Here is a 16,099-nt window from a genome sequence, read left to right as displayed (position 1 = left end):
GCTCAGATCATCGTCAATCAGCAACTAAAAAAACAAAAAACAAACCCACCATCCTAGCATTTAAATTTCCAGAGATTATTTTTGTGTCTCTTAATTAAAAAAAACACAAAATTAAAAAAAAAAAGTGGATGAGAACAAGGACTTGGTCTCTGTAACCAGAGGGTATAATTTGGACTCCTGCATGTGTGTGTGTGTATATGCCTTGGCAAAATGGCCTCTGAGAATGGACAGAGAGCCTGGGTCTTTTCATGGAGGATATGGGAAGCAGGATCAAGGATGCCGGCCATCTTTTTTAGGGGCTAAACAGAAGCATTGAAAACCCTCTCAGCAGCTACCCAACATGGATGAGGTAAACACAAAAGGGGACCAGGTGAGAATTCTGCCACAGGGAGAACCAACGGGCCAAAATATGAGGGTTGATTTTGGGTGCAGTTGGCAAAAAACAAAACAAACAGAAATAGCACAAACTTAAAAAAAAACAAACAACGCCTTTCTAGCTGGTCCCATGGTGCTCCAGAATGGTAGGTTTTAAATCTTACTCTCCCCTCTGCCTAGCTCGTAACATACTTTGTTGGTTCTTTAAAAACAAACAAACCAAAAAAAAAAAAAACCAGACAAGATCGGATCCCCTCTTTAAGTTTAATGCATTTTTTTTTTAAAAAAAAAGCTGCAATATCTTGCATTCACGTTGCATTCACAATGTGAAGAGAGGACAAGCCCTCAAATGGAGGGCATACAGTATTCCTTTACCCTGTGTCCCCCACTCCATATCCCCTCTCACTCCTCCATCGTTTGAGAACCACCACCCCAAATTTGAGGGTTTCGGGTCTCCCAAACCCCCCACGCCACCCGCAACAGTCACACTTCTTTAAAATGCCCGTAGCGGAAAACATCCTTGGAAGTGAGTAGGGGAGAGCAGTGGGGTCTCTTAAGGGGAGATCGGACAAGTCAAGAATAATTCAGAAATGCTACATATCCAGGAAGGGAAAGAAGCACACACAGATAGAAGTGTGCAGACACACACACAAGCATACACCCTCATTTCTTTTCTTTCTTTTTCTTTTCACCCACCCACCCTCCATCGGGGCCCTCCCTTAATCTGAAGAATGCACAGCGCTTCCCGTTACACAAAAGTCACCCAAATAAAAAATAATAATAATAATTGTTGTTTTTTTTTAAAAAAAGGAGGAAGCATTCCGAGACAACCCTGCCTCCAGTTTCAAACACACACACACCCCACTTTGTCAATGCTCGGGTGGGGAGGAAGCAGCTTTTCAGCCCACGCAAACTGTTGGTGGGTTCGCCCCTTCCTCTTTGGCCCTCCGATCCCCAATGATAAAGTAAAATTAGGAAGTCAGAAGGTTTAAAGTCTTCGGCTCTCTCGCTCTCCGTTCAAGCCATGATCGGTCCAGCTTTTTTCCCTCGACACATTTTTTTTTTCTAAGGCAGCCATTGAAGATTCTTCTTCTCTCCGAAATCAAAGTAAGCCCTCCCCACGACGCGGGTTTGCCATCTTGCTTTCCGAATTGTCTCTCGCTCGCCTGCTTTGCCCCCCCCCAAGCTGTTTCAGTTCTTAAAATAAAAGCAGAACAGTGTTTTTTTTTTTTTTGAAAATAGAAAATACTGTTCCAAGGCTGGGTGATCCATTTCGGTGAAGCTGAAGACGAGGTCCACTCAACGCAATCCACAGCAATCCAGTCTTGTGTTAGAATCAAGCACCCAAAAACTTTGCTCTCACGGACCAAAAAATGTATTATTATTATTATTATTACTAAATGGTCTCTCGGTTCTTTTTTTTTTTTCCCCAACACTCCCTTGCCCCACCCTGCCCACCCCAAAAGATGCCATTTCCCCTACCCAAGGTTTATTATTTTTTATGCTACGACAAATTCGGATTTCATGTCCGCTTTGACTTCGGGTTTCCAAACCGAATCTTCGAAGTCCAGATCAAGGCTGCCTTCGCTGGAAACGCTGCTGTTGCTGCTGGTGCGGCCGGATTTTCGATTGGGCAGCCAGTGGTAAGGGGCTCGGGCGTCCCGCCTCGCCTTCCGGCGCAGCCTTTTTTGCTGCATCAAAAGCTGCAAGCGTTCCACTTTGCAACGGGTGGCGCGGTTCTCCGTCTGCCGCAAGCGGTCGCCTAAAAGCAGAGAGACGCAGAGAAACGAAGGTTATGAAAGGAAGAGTTGAGATGGAATCAGATCACTCATTCATCTGTGAAAAAGTGGGTTTTTATATAGGGCTCCCGGATACGGATTCACTGTTCTTTTTATCTTATACCCACAGGACTGATAAAAAAAAAATGACTACTGTTAGTCCTTGACATACAGCCATTTGTTTAGTGGCCATTCAAAATTACAATGGCACTTTGATTTACTCCTTGATCCTCATACTTATGACCATCATAACAGGGTCACATAATTAAGGTTGAAGCATCTCGGGGGAGGGGGTTCACCTGACCGCTATTTGCGACCTTCTGACAAAGTTAATGAAGGAAGCTTCAAAGTTAACGTCCGTGTGATTCATTTGACAGCGGTGGCAAAAGAAGTTGTTAAAAAAATCGGATGTGGCTCACTTAAGAATTGCCCTGCTTAGCAATGCAAATTCTGGTTCCAACTGTGGTCATAAGTCGAGGACTACCTCTATGCGTCATCAAGGCAGTGTCGGCTCCTAGATCATCCCAGATCAAGTTCATTCACCAAGTGGTTCAGATCAGGAAGTAAAATAATGCAACAGAAATCTCTTGATTTTAGTCATCCCCTCTCATTGCCCAAGGAATAGAAACCACACACAGAAAACTAAAAAAATAAATTGTTTTTCTTCCTGTGCACCAGGTGTGCCTCCTTTGGAGGGGAGAAGACATAAAATACTTCCCGTCAGTTCTAAATTTTTGTTCTCGCAACAACCCAGAGATGTAGGCTTAGCTGTTGGCCTGATCTTCCTCCAAACCTCACTTTGACAACACTGATGATGTTACCTAATTTGGCTAATGAAACGTCTGCAAGAAAACAGCCAAGCTCAGAGAGAGCACCCCTCATTCAACCCTGAGCTACAAATATATTCCCTTTGATTGAAAAACTCACTTTTCCTAACTGTCTTACGCACCCAGATAGGCTCAAAGGCAAGCAGACGATTGACGCAATTTAAGAAAGGTTGCAAAACTTTAAAAAAAAGGCTACGCCTTGTGTAAACGGCCTGGGAGGCAGGGTGAAGAGATGCTGCCTAAGGGACGGTCAAAGAAGAGAGGGCTTAAGCCTAGGGGTGTCAAACTCGATTTCATTGAGGGCCACATCAGGGTTGTGTTTGACCTGGGGGGGACACGGGGGGGGTATGGTCATGGTGGATGGGGCCAGCTCGATGTCACTCATGTCGGGGGCACCTGTGGCGGCCCAAGCGCTCTGCCAGCAAAAATGGGCTCCCGAGCTCTGTTTTCCACTGTCATGGCCTCCACATGGCCCTCCTGAGCGCCGTTTTCACTGGCAGAGGGTTGTAGGAGGCCATGACAGCGGAAAACGGAGCTCGGGAGCCCATTTTCGCTGGCAGAAGCATCGTAGGCCAGTCCTTCACTATTTCCAGGGCAGCCCCCCAGGCCAGATCTAAGCACCCCGCAGGCTGGATCCAGCCACCGGGCCTCGAGTTTGACACCCTTGGCTTAGCTCACATCTGCATAATTTTAGGGCAGAGAATTAGCTCATCCTGGCCTGGTATTTTCTTTTCTGGTCCGCCTTGTGAATTCTTCATCTATGCTCACTGCCTTGTCCTGTATGCAGGCAGCTATTTAAAATTGCTGGAAGAGAGAAGCGGTAGCTACATTGCTTAAGTTTGGGGCTTGTTTACCCAATGCAAAAAGCACTCAGTGGAACTCCTTGCCACAAGTCACAGGAATAATCCTAGTTTAGCAAGGCTGATCCTCGGAGGAAGTGAAGAAACCCACAGCTGCTGGGTTAGAAAGTCCATATGAAGTGTAGCAACAGCTAACTCAAGCAAAATAAAACGTACCAAACGCCTTGCCACTAACTACAGGTAGTCCCTCATCTTACAACCATTCATTTAGTGACATACAACCATTCATTTAGTGACCATTCAAAGTTACAAGGGCACTGAAGAAAGTGACTTATGACTAGGTCCTCACACTTATGACCGTCACAACGCCCCACGATCGCACGATCAACACTCCTTTTCTCCTTCCGACAAGCAAAGTCAATTGGGGAAGTTAGATCTGCTTAACTACTGTGTAATTCACTTAAGAACTGCATAGATTTGCTTAACCACCTGGGGGGGGGGGAAACCAAGGACATAAAATCGGGTGTGACTCGCTTAACGGCCTTGCTTAGTAACGGAGATTCTGGCTCCAACTGTGGTTGTAAATTGAGGACTACATGCATCAACTGCTGGAAGAGAGTTACAGAAGTGAGTTTTTGCTTTCGGTTCCCCTCGCCAGCTTCATTGGTCCATCTTGGCTGACCACTTCCCTTCCTTGGATATATTGGATAACTAAGTTAAAATCAGGCCACTTTCTTCCCTCCAAGGCCCTGGTCTGTCATGTGAGATTCCCCTCCCATGCACTTAAAGGCCCACTAGGCATCTCAGCCACGGGAGGGGCTTCGTCTAGGTCACCGTCTCCATGGCAACAGAGTCAGGATGCTGAAACAGCAGGTAAACAATGGTGCTGGGCATTCATTCTGACCCTTTCCCAGGTTTAGATGGCTTCCCACTTTTAAACAAAAACCCAAAGTCGCTCCGTTCCCAGCTTCCGAGACAAGAGGAGGCTTTTTCGAAAGAAAATTCCTCTTTTTATTTCTTCTTCTTTGCCTCCTTGCGTTAGCAGGCCGTGGGTGGGTGAACAATTGAACGTTTACAAAAATGAAGACAGAAAAAAGTGGAGCCCACTCAAACAAGACTTGGCCATGGCCTTTTCTTTCCCAGGGTCTCCTGTGTCAATGACCCCAGGGGCACCAGAGCGAGAGAATATATGTATTCTCCTTTCTGCCTTAACTTTCAAAAATTATATTGCTAAAAAGCTGAAACCTGGAATAACAGGGCACCACTCCTTATTCCAACATGATAAATTGACTTAACAACAATTTGTTTAGTGGCCATTCAAAGTTATAACGGCACTAAAAAAGGGGGGGATTTATGACTGTTTTATACACTTAAGGCCGTTGCAGCAACCTCATGGACCTATCATCAAAATTCAGATGCTTGGCAACTGACTCATAGTTATGACGGTTGCAGTATTCCCGGAGATCATGTCATCACCTTTTTTGCGACCTTCTGACAAGCAAAAGTCAATGGGGAAGGCAGATTCACTTAACAACCGTGTCACACATATAACTGTAGCGATTCATTTAACAACTGAGGTAAGAAAGGTCGTAAAATGGGGCGAAGCTCACCACAGAAATTTTGGATATCAATTTATGGTGGTAAGTCAAGGGCGACCTGAATTTAAACCTCGCCGTTTTGCTTAAAAGCTGAAACCTGAACTTTTTATGCTGCCCATTATTTAAACCTTGTTTTCTCTCCCCAGAGGGACAATGAGAAAGTAATGTCGGAATAGGCATCTGTGATGGGCCCTGGAATCAGGAAAAAGGAGGAAACACGCACGTGAGAGGAAGGCCACGCTATGCCAGCTTTGGAAGGGCCGAAAGTAGCCAAGCATGTTAAGAATTAACAAGTTGATCTCATGCCCTAAAGCATAGAAGGGCATTTTTTAATCTGCACTGGTGACAGGCAGGACAGAAGCTGGAGGCGGCATTTATTTTGGAGGAATTCACCCGAACAGACCACAAATGTGAAAACACCCCCGGAGAGAAAAACTTGACTCGGTGGACAGGCTGAGGAAAGTAGTGGGGATTCATTCTCTCCATCAACGTTTTAATTTAGGGGTGGGGAACGATGGCTCTTTCATGGCTTGTGGACTTCAACTCCCAGAATTCCTGAGTCTGCTATGTTCTGCTGGTTCAGGAATTCTGGGAATTGAAGTCTATAAGTCACAAAGGGGCCATCATCATTCCCTACCTCTGCTTTTAATTGGATTGCTTTTTTTCCCCCTCCCCCAAGAAACTCTAGAAATAGGCCTCTACCACAAGCCTGCAAGGTAGACCAGGATGAGAGACTGCCAGACTCAAGGTTCCCCCAGTCAGTTTTATGGTGGACGGGAGGGATTTGAACTGGGATCTCCTCAATCTTAATCTGGCCCGGTCATGCAGTGTCCCCAAACTGGTCTTTTCTGTGAGGGAAGTGGATTTCAACTCCCAGAATTCTCAGCCATGGCCCATCTGACTGGGGGATTCTGGGAGTTGAAGTCCAAGCATCTGGGAGTTAGCTAGGTTGGGAAATACTGTCACATCCCCAGGAATTGGAAAACTGAGACAATGCTACCAGTCCTTTTGCTTTGTAAAATTACTACAGCGATGGAGTAACAGCAGCAACAGCGACATTCTAATCTCCAGACTACAAGTGCCCCGAACTACGATTCCCATCATGCTTTTGAACATTAAAGTAGGGGCCATGTAAGTCGACAACTCAAATCGAATCAATCAGTTGAACTGAACTGTATTCAATTCAAATCTTTATTATAGCCAAAGATCAGCGTAAAGTTGAGCCAATGGTTAGAAACCGTCCCAAAACAAAGAAAAAAAATAGCGTAATCTGACAAATAATTAAATTAGAACAATTAATCAATGGAACAACTGGAATCCAGAAGTTGTGGGTGCACCAACACTGGAGGTTTTAAAGAAGAGATTGGACAGCCATTTGTCTGAAATGGTACAGGGTTTCCTGCTTGAGGAGGGGGCTGGACTAGACGACCTCCAAGGTCCCTTCCAACTCTGTTATTCTGAGAGAAGCCGATTCTTTTCCTGACTTGAAATACCTCCTGACCAGCTCAGATTCTCACAACTGCTACAAAACCTTCCCACCAGTCTTCCTGCAGATACAGCCCTCCCCTCAAAATCAACCTCCCACCATTGGGCCAGGCCCTTCCTCTTTTGTCAAATGTCTTTGTACAGCCATTCCAAGCATTTTTACACCCCTCAAGTAAGCAGAAAAGCATTCCAGGCCTTTGCACACCACTGAGTGCAATCATCTCCTGGGTCTCTTTTCTGAGAAGACCGTTTCCCCCACCCCATCCCTAAGTGTGCAAAAGAAATGGATGACACACAGATGACACACCGATTGGTGTGTTCTTCTGCCTATTCCTTCACTCCCTCCACTGTATGTTGCAGGATTCGGGCAACGGTCCAAAGACCCTGCCCTGTTTCATTTCTGTAACTCTTCTCACCAGAGGCCTAACATAACAACCGCATCCCTTAGCGGCTGCGGAAGATCTGGTCCCAATTGTGGCCATTAGGTCGCCGAGGGCTACATGTAGTTTATTGAAGCAGAACTGGGGAATGTTCCTCTCATTTTGCACACAGAGTGAGTGCAAATATCTGGCATTTGTGGGAGAGGGGGGAAAGCCTCTGGATTTGGGGTTCTCCCCCCCAAAGCCTCCATATTGTTGTAGTGCTTAGCCCGATGAAAATAACCAGCAAAGATCCCAGTCTCACATCTCCTGAAAAGGAAAGTGAACCCTTGAGAAGAGAGGTAGGTGGAGGGCTTGGATTTGCCTGGAAAAAAATTAAATGCAGGACTGGAAGGGATCAGTTAGCTATATTTGAGGGAGGAAGGGAACAAATCCCATTTGGATGTCAACAAGTTATTTGGGGGGGGGTCGTCACTACCTCCTGTCTTACCAAGAAAATATCTAATGGGGAAATGTTAACTTTTCCCTTTTTGAAAGCAACCCAGGCTGATGATTGGCAGTGGGTTAACCCCTTCAAAACGATTTCAGAACCGCTGAAAGGCACCGCGCTGCACTCTGCCTATGCTCAGAGAAGGCCTCTCCCGCGCACTTACTTTCCTCTGCATGATAGAAGCAGTGGAAAGCAGATATTTATTTATTTATTGGTTCGATTTATATGCTACCCTTCTCCGGAGACACAGGGCGGCTTACAATGCGTTAAGCAATAGCCTTCATACTTTTGTATATACCTGCTTAGTAGGGCTTTCGCCCCCCCCCCCCCCCCAGCGTTGTTCTTTTTTTTTATACAAAGTCAGCTTATTGTCCCCACAATCCGGGTCCTCATTTTACCTACCTCGGAAGGATGGAAGGCTGAGTCAACCTTGAGCCTGGTGAGATTTGAACTTGCAGTAATTGCAGGCAGCTGGTGCTACTTAATAGCACTTTAGTCTGCTGCGCCACCAAGGCTCAAGAAAGGGGTCTTTGTGTCCTTAATTTGTGTCTATGAAAAATGCAATTCGCCCCAAGGACTGACACTTCCCCCCTTCCCCCCCCCCCAATATTATGAAGGGAGCGGGTATAGAGCACTCTTCCACCCCCAACCCCAGAACTGGTTTGTGGATCCCTCCCACTTGGCTGTAGACAACTGCCCAAACAGTGTGTGTGTTACAAAGTGCTCAATGCAGCATTTGTGATTTCAAAACCTCCTTTCTCTAGTTTCTCTCTTGCTTCCTTCCGTTCCTTCCCCATTCATTCTGGGGCCCTTTGTTTGGGGAAGAGAAAAATATCGTGTGTGTGTGTGTGTGTGTGTGTGTGTGTGTGTGTGTGTACCAATGCTGCGGGAGGGCGGGGGACCAGTAGGAACCAGAGACTAAGCAGCATTCGAAGATGCCAGGGCTGAAACAGCAAAGGAAGCGTGTAACACAACCGCACTTCCTTTGCAGTACCCATTTAAAAATGTGGCTCCCACTCCCACTTGCAACCGTTTTGCTTTTGGGGTTGGCACCTGCTGGCTTCATCAGCTGGACATCTCCCTCGTTGAGTTTTTCTTTCTTTTCTTTTTTTCTTTTTATAAAATTGCCCGTGTGCCAAGGAGCGTGCCTCCGTGGTTGCCAACCTCCCAGGCGTTGGGGGTGACGTCCTAACTCAGCCGATGTGCGTTGTGTGCCGAGGAGGAATCGGGCGGTTTTGGTGCATGAGAAGGGAAGGGGGGAGGGAGGCGGGGAAAGGAAGGGCTGTGTATTCCCAGAAAACGTCGGGGAGGGAGGGATGGGAAGTGCCGGTTCCTTGGAGCAGCCTTGAAAGGCAGACAGCCTCCTCCGTGGCGGCAGCGTCCTGTAGGTTGGAGTGACCCTGTCGCGGGAACAGCAGAGCCGAAAAAAGGGACGACGCTAAGCCTGACGCAAGCAGGCAAGAGGCTCCGGCCTTCGCTGGCTCCATCTGGTTGCTCAAGCAAGGGAGGCGGTTGGGAGGGGATCTCAAGATCTCTCCCTTGACTCGACAGAGGGTGAGCCAGTCCAGATAGCCTTAGAAACCAGCAGAGTGTTGCAACATCCAGCACACGGCCTGATTCATGTGGGGAAGGGAAGGCGCACTGCGGGTTTCTCACCCAACCCCTTCTCACTATGGGGGCAGGGACAGGGGCTCAGCGTCCGTTTCTCACCTCTCGAATTCAGGCACAATACAGGGAGTCCTTGACTTACAATCACACTCGGGACCTGAATTTCCATTGCTAAGCAAGTTTGTTGTTAAGCGAATCGTGCTCGATTTTATGACCTTTTTTTTGGGCCACGTTTCTTTTGCTAACGGAATCGCACGGTTATTGAGCAACTCTGGCTTCCCCCATTGACTCTGCTTATGGGAAGCGGGCTGGGAAGGTCACATACTGAGACCACGTGCCCCCCCTCCCCCACAGTGCTGCAACTGCCCAGTTTGGTTGCCAAGCAGCCAAATTTTGATAATCTTGACGGCGAGGATTTTGTCAACCGTCGTACGTCTGAGGACTGGTCAAGGCACTTTTGTTTCAGTTGTAAATTTGAATGTTCATTTAATGAATGGTTGCAAGTTGAGGACTATCCTAGAGCGTTAAAGCATTGTTTCTCAACCTGGGCCACTTTTGAGATGGGTGGACCAACTACTCCCAGAATTCCTCAGCCAGCCTCGTTTGCTGACTGGGGAATTTTGGGAATTGAAGTCCAGATATCATAAAGTGGCCCAGGTCGAGGTGTTAAGTCAAGTTCAGTGGTCTCTCTCTTATGGTTCATCTTGCTGGATTTCCTAATAGTTACGAATATTTTTCTTGTTTTGGACAGCTATCCCAACATGGTGGGATAGGTGCCTTCCGCCGTGCCCTTAAAACCTTCTTTTTCCAGCAAGTTCGGCTGGCCTAACACTTTTTTAAATGTTTTTAATTGTTTGTTATTGTTTTTAATCATGGGGCCAAATTTATATATATCTTTTTAATTGTATTTTAATGTTTGTAGTTTATGCTTTTACTTGGCTGTTCACCGCCCTGAGTCCTCAGGGAGAAGGGCGGTATACAAATTTAAAAATAAATAAATAAATAAATAAATAAATAAATAAACAAACAAACAAACAAACAAACAAACAAACACCATGCAGCCAAAACAATAATGGAGAAGGCTCTACAAAGAGTTTTCTTAAGGAAACAGATTTAACTACTGAATGTTCCAATATTTGAGGGACTGCCACAAAGAGGGGGTGGGGGTCAACCTATTTTCCAAAGCACCAGAAGGCAAGAGAAGAAGCAATGGATGGAAACTGAATGAAGAGAGAAGCAACTTAGAACTAAGGAGAAACTTCCTGACAGTAACAACAATTAATAAGAACAGAACAGAATAACAGAGTCGGAAGGGACCTTGGAGGTCTTCTAGTCCAACCCCCTGCCTAGCCAGGAAACCCTACACCACTTCGGACAAATGGTTATCCAGTATCTTCTTAAAAACTTCCCAGTGTTGGAGCATTCACAGCTTCTGATGTCGTTCAGTGGAACAACTTGCCTTCAGAAGTTGTGGGTGCTCCAGCATCAAGACTTTTGAGAAAGGACTGGACAACCATTTGTTGAAAATGGTATAGGGTCTCCTGCTTGAGCAGGGGGTTGGTCTAGAAGACCTCTAACGTCCTTTCCAACTCTGTTATTCTGTGTCCTTGTGTCATTTTCTGAGTCTGAGGAAAATAAGAATCTGCAACCCAAACTTGAAATGCCAAGAACAGGGGGCAAAGAAAGACCTGGGACTCCTCTTTTTCCCTTCTCTTTCCTCCCAAGTCTTTTCTGACCACAGCAGAAAATGGCTACTCTATTTGCTCCCTCCCATTCTGCCCCATAATTTTGGCTCCTACCCTAATAGAAGAGGTTGGTTCTCTTTATCCAAAATGTTATGTTCCAGCTCTGCTACTATGGAGAAGAGAAACTTATCCATTGTGTGTGTGTGGTGGTGGTGGGGGCTTCTCCTTCCAATTACAGAATTAAAAAGTCTCCTCAACCTAAGTTTCTATCTCCTGCAAACCTTTTAAAATGTAAGGAGTCTACTCTTAGTGATTAGCATAGTTGAAAAGATATTTGGAATCGTGCAATGTTATTTGTTTTGTTCTTCTTCTGACACACCAGAGATGCTAAACTGACAAGTAGGTTTTGAAATCTGGTGTAGGAGAAGACTCCTGAGAATATTACAGACCAGGGGTCTCCAACCTTGGCAACTTTAAGACTTGTGGACTTCAAATCCCAGAATTCAGCAAAGCTGGCTGAGGAATTCTGGGAGTTGAAGTCCACAAGTCTTAAAAGTCGCCAAGGTTGGAGACCCCTGCTATAGACGGCCAGGAAAACAGAAGAATGGATGATCAAACAAATCCATTCAGAATTCACACTCAAAGCACAAATGACCAGGCTCAAATTAATCTACTTTGGACACATGATGCGAAGACTAATGGACCAATAAGAGCCAAAACCAACTTGATGGCACATAATGAATCTACATCCGTATGTTTCTCAACGGTAGCAACTTGAAGATGGGTGGACTTCAACTCCCAGAATTCCCTAGCCAGCTATGCTGACTGGAGAATTCTGGGAGTTGAAGTCCACCCATCTTCAAGCTGCCCAAAGTTGAGAAAAATCGTGTTCAGAGCACTAAAACTTATGAATGCCAAACACTGTGGCCAGTTCAGGTTTTTCAAAACCAGGTAGACCCAACACTGAATCCCAGGGCCGACAGTAGCTATCGAGATGGATTTAGATGTGCAAACATTTTGAACGCACTAACTTCTCCAATTTAATGTCCTCTAGATAGGCCGGGACTACAATTCCCATACTTTCCTCCGAACTCAGCCTCCGACATCAAGGAACCTTAAAGGAGATGTTGATTGCAAGAGATTTATGACCCTGCCTTTTTCAACCAAATGCATCTTTATTATTATTATTTATGGTACTTGCCTCTCTATTCCCAAACTCATGCCGTGTCAAGGGAAATAAAAAATAAAAGCCGTATTCCACTTCCACTGGAAAAGATGCACACAAGCACTCACACTGGAGGAGGGAAGGGAAGTATGAATGGGAAAAAGACTGTTTTCACATATACAAACGCATTGGTGGAAGAAGGGTGGGAGCCGTTGATTCAATGTGTGTTGGTTATGCCTGAAAGGTATGTGCACACTTTAACCCAGTTATCATTTCTCTACTAATCAGCAGGCAGTCTATTTACATATGCAAATTCAAAGTTGATAAAATAGTAATTAAAAGTCTTGAGGGAAGAAAAATCTAAGGTCTCTTGGGCAGGCAATGGGTTAATGCCATCTGTTAGCAAAAGCAAATAGATAATCTATTGTTCCATTATGCTTCAGGGTCCCAGTGACCTAGGCCTTACTAGGTTGATAGATGGAATACCTTAGATATTTGCAAAAAATTCACAGAGCTCAGGTGTGGTTCTAAACCAACATGCTGGCTGGAGATTTCTGGGATTTGAGAATTGAGTTGAGAAACAAGCTTTAAACCAGGATTTATTTAATGTCCGAGTTCACGCCGCGTATAAGTCACATTTAATTCCTGACCACAAGAACAAACATATCCTAGCAGTTTTCTCAGCGGTGACATAGAAGAGGAAGATTTTCATTCCTCAGCAGGAAATCTAGTTTTGAATTTCCTGGTGGCCTCCTTTCCCAAAAACTAATCAACCCAGGCTGTGGTTTTGGACTTCAGCCAAGGCCCATCAAATAAACAGGAGGAAGTATTGGGCTGATTTTGAAGGAAATGTAGATCTGTTTTGATTTCACAGCTCCTTCGTTGCATTTTGGGCTGGAGTGGATTATGGGGTGGATGGTTTGCATATCTGCAGGAAGAGCTGAGGGGTAGGGACCAAAGCAAGACACTCTGACACATATGCCAGAACACCCAAAAAGCAAACAAACATAAAAAATACCACCTATACTTAAAAGCAAAAATGAATAATTTTTCATCAATCAAGATCACACTAAGACAGTATTTCTCAATCTTAGCAACTTGGGAGATGTCTGGACTTCAACTCCCAGAATTCCTCAGCCAGCATGCTGGAATTCTGGGAGCTGAAGTCCAGACATCTTCAAATTGCCAAGGTGGAGAAGCATTACGCAAAAGGCTAGGCAAGCCGATCTAGAAGACCAAGATCACGAGGCCAAGATCAAAAACTATCCTACCTCACAGGGTTATATCTTGCCACATGTACTCATGACAGGAAGAAAGTTAATTGCATGCTTTAGAAAAAGACTCAGTTGTGAGAATCATAACCTGCGGAGGCGATTGTTATTTTCCAGGAATGGAACTGACGCAATACCCATCCAAGGATTCTGAGAATGAGGTCATATCTCTGGAAAAATTAATAATAATTCCTCGTAGCCCTTATCATTATTTTTTAAGCTACCGCTGAAAAAAGACCTGAAGTATAATACCCCCACATATACCGGTAATTTGCAATATACCAGGACTGCATAGTCAGGGATCCTGTTTGCTCATTTCAGATAGAGTGCACCTACTGCTTGCTGTCATTCTCACAAATCTTTTATCATAGCTAAGGCAATCAGCCACCTCCTCATGAATGTATCATGGTGATAAACAATCTATGGTTTACCCTTCCTCCTTCAGGGCATCCTGCAACTCTGGTAATAACTGGCATTTCCTGGCCTTTTTTAGATTTCCAAAAAAAAAAAAAAACCCACAAAACCCCAGCCATAAACTTCTTTGGCAAAGGATTAAAACAGCACAAATCAGGGGGAAAAACATTACATCAGGAGTAACACTGGCTTACACAGGGAAGCCCTCTCTTTCCGCCTTTCAGACAATTTTTCTGGATGAGTAACAACAAATCGCACCAATTCTACTGTGCCTGAGGAATTCAACATACGAATCCAATTAAATCATTCAGAAAAGTTCACTGCAACTTAAGTTTCTTTGGCAGTCTATTCATCTCAGTTGCTCAATGTCACGGTGCTGGAAATCCAAACGCAAGAGTAACACGACTGAAAACAAACGGCTAAAAGTTCTAACTGAAATCAGACTCTCTTTAAACCAGGATTCCCCAAACTCTTTTTTCAACCCTACATGCACCCAGTTCATCCCCTTTGAGAGGATTATTCGTCGACACCCCCCCCAAACATTTATTACATGAAAACAACTTAATAACAACTACTTTAATAGTACTACAAATAATACTACTGCCAATCCTCAACTTATGACCATAATTGGGATACCAGAATTCCTGTCACTAAGTGAGACAGACGTTAAGTGAATCTCACCCAATTTTACAATTTTTTTTTTTAGTGAATTCGGCTTCCCCCACTGATTGGGGGGGGAACATTCGCTAGGAAGGTTGATATTAATTATAAACCATCCAGAGTTACTTTTCAGGGTGAGATGAGTGGCATAAAAATTTAATAAATAAATGGGGATCACATGACACCCCCCCACCCAAGCTGAATTGTGATCAGAGGATGTTGTGAAAGTTAAGTATGAAGAATAAGTCACTTTATTCAGTACTATTGTAACTTTGAACAGTCGCTAAAGGAATGGTCGTAAGTGGAGGAATACTTATGATACTGTAACAAGAATAACGCTGGATATTCTATTGATGCTGCTCTAAACTCCTGCAGAATTAGGACAGGCCCAACCCCAAGCCATCACTGACCCTGCCCCCTTTGCACATGCCCCTCCCAAGAATACCCGCCCCCCCCCAAGAATAAGACCTGCCCCAAGCCCCACCCACCGGAAGGACCTTCTGCCCTGCTCAGAGACCAGTCTGCAAAAAACAGCTGGGTTCTCCGCTTCCCTGGAAGACTGAGAAAGGTGGGGAAGGGGGACACAAGGAAAAGAACCCCAAAATCAGATTTGTGACCTCACCGGTGGGCTTGCAGGTGGCTGCTTGGCTCGGACACTGGACCCCCAAGTGCAAGGGCTGGTTAGCAGCAGCTGCCGTTCTTTCTGAGGTAGTGTGGTTGTTGAGATCCAGGGGCGGGGTGGACAAAGAGCACTGCGTCTGGCACCGCAGCTGCGTCAGCGACTGGGGCATGCCCTGGTAGTGCCGCGTGGCACTCAGGAGGTCGTTGAGGATCTGCAGAATGGTGCCGATGTCTCGGCGTGGCCGGCCGCTGCTGTCTTGGCAGTTGGGGTGCAAAGTGCCTGCAGGGTGGAAGGAGAAGTAGGAAAGGTTGTAGCAGTGCATAAAATCTATTGGGGGGGGAGGCGGGGACACAGTAGTATTGGTTTATAGCGGTGTTTCTCAATCTTAGGCACTTGAAGGTGTGTGTGGACTTCAACTCCCAGAATTACCCAGCCAGCAGAGCCTCCGAGAATTGCCCAGCTAGCAGGGTCAGAGCTGGCTGGGGAATTCTGGGAGTTGAAGTCCACACACTGTCAGGTTTCGATGTCGTCTTAATTAAAATAAATTGCATTTCCAAACAAGTAATCTTTGAAGAAATCTTTCATTTTATTAAGCACGACGACCTGTCCCCGATTGTGGCGTAGCCAACACTGACTTCCTGACCCCAAACCTTCCCTTTCCATTCCCCAATTCTCGGCATCTCATTGGCCGTCTTCCAAATCACTCTCCCCATATCTAGTACTTCAGCTCCCAGGAATGTCCCCCCTCCCATCTCATCTCCTAGAGGACATTATCTTCAGGGAAAATAAGTAGGTGAGAGGTCAAGCGTCCTCTTGCCAGCTGCCCCCCCTTCTCCTTCTTATGTCAGCACTAGAGTAAATGCAGGTTGAAGTGCTGACACACACACCTTCAAGTGCCTAAGGTTGAGAAACACTGATATATATATATATATATATATATA

General features: G+C 45.4%; 1 protein-coding gene across 2 annotated transcripts in view; it reads right to left on the bottom strand.

Moving 5' to 3' along the window:
• Nucleotides 1-1,848: 1,848 nt before the first annotated feature.
• MIDN (midnolin) overlaps nt 1,849-16,099 on the bottom strand; it is a 47,651-nt gene continuing 33,400 nt past the window's right edge. For both annotated transcript variants that reach the window (XM_070931859.1, XM_070931860.1), the window contains exons 7-8: nt 15,159-15,437; nt 1,849-2,137 (exon numbers count right to left, since the gene is read on the bottom strand). In XM_070931859.1, the coding sequence (XP_070787960.1) occupies nt 1,875-2,137; nt 15,159-15,437 (542 nt within the window). In that variant the 3' untranslated portion in view covers nt 1,849-1,874. The remainder of the gene's footprint in view (nt 2,138-15,158; nt 15,438-16,099) is intronic.

Source organism: Pituophis catenifer, unplaced genomic scaffold (assembly GCF_029215685.1).
Source record: "Pituophis catenifer annectens isolate HBS135680 unplaced genomic scaffold, rPitCat1.0.hap2 SCAF_1, whole genome shotgun sequence".
In the NCBI taxonomy this organism is placed as follows: domain Eukaryota; kingdom Metazoa; phylum Chordata; class Lepidosauria; order Squamata; family Colubridae; genus Pituophis; species Pituophis catenifer.
The sequence above is the reverse complement of the archived record's forward strand: the minus strand, read 5'-3'. Positions and strand labels throughout refer to the sequence as shown.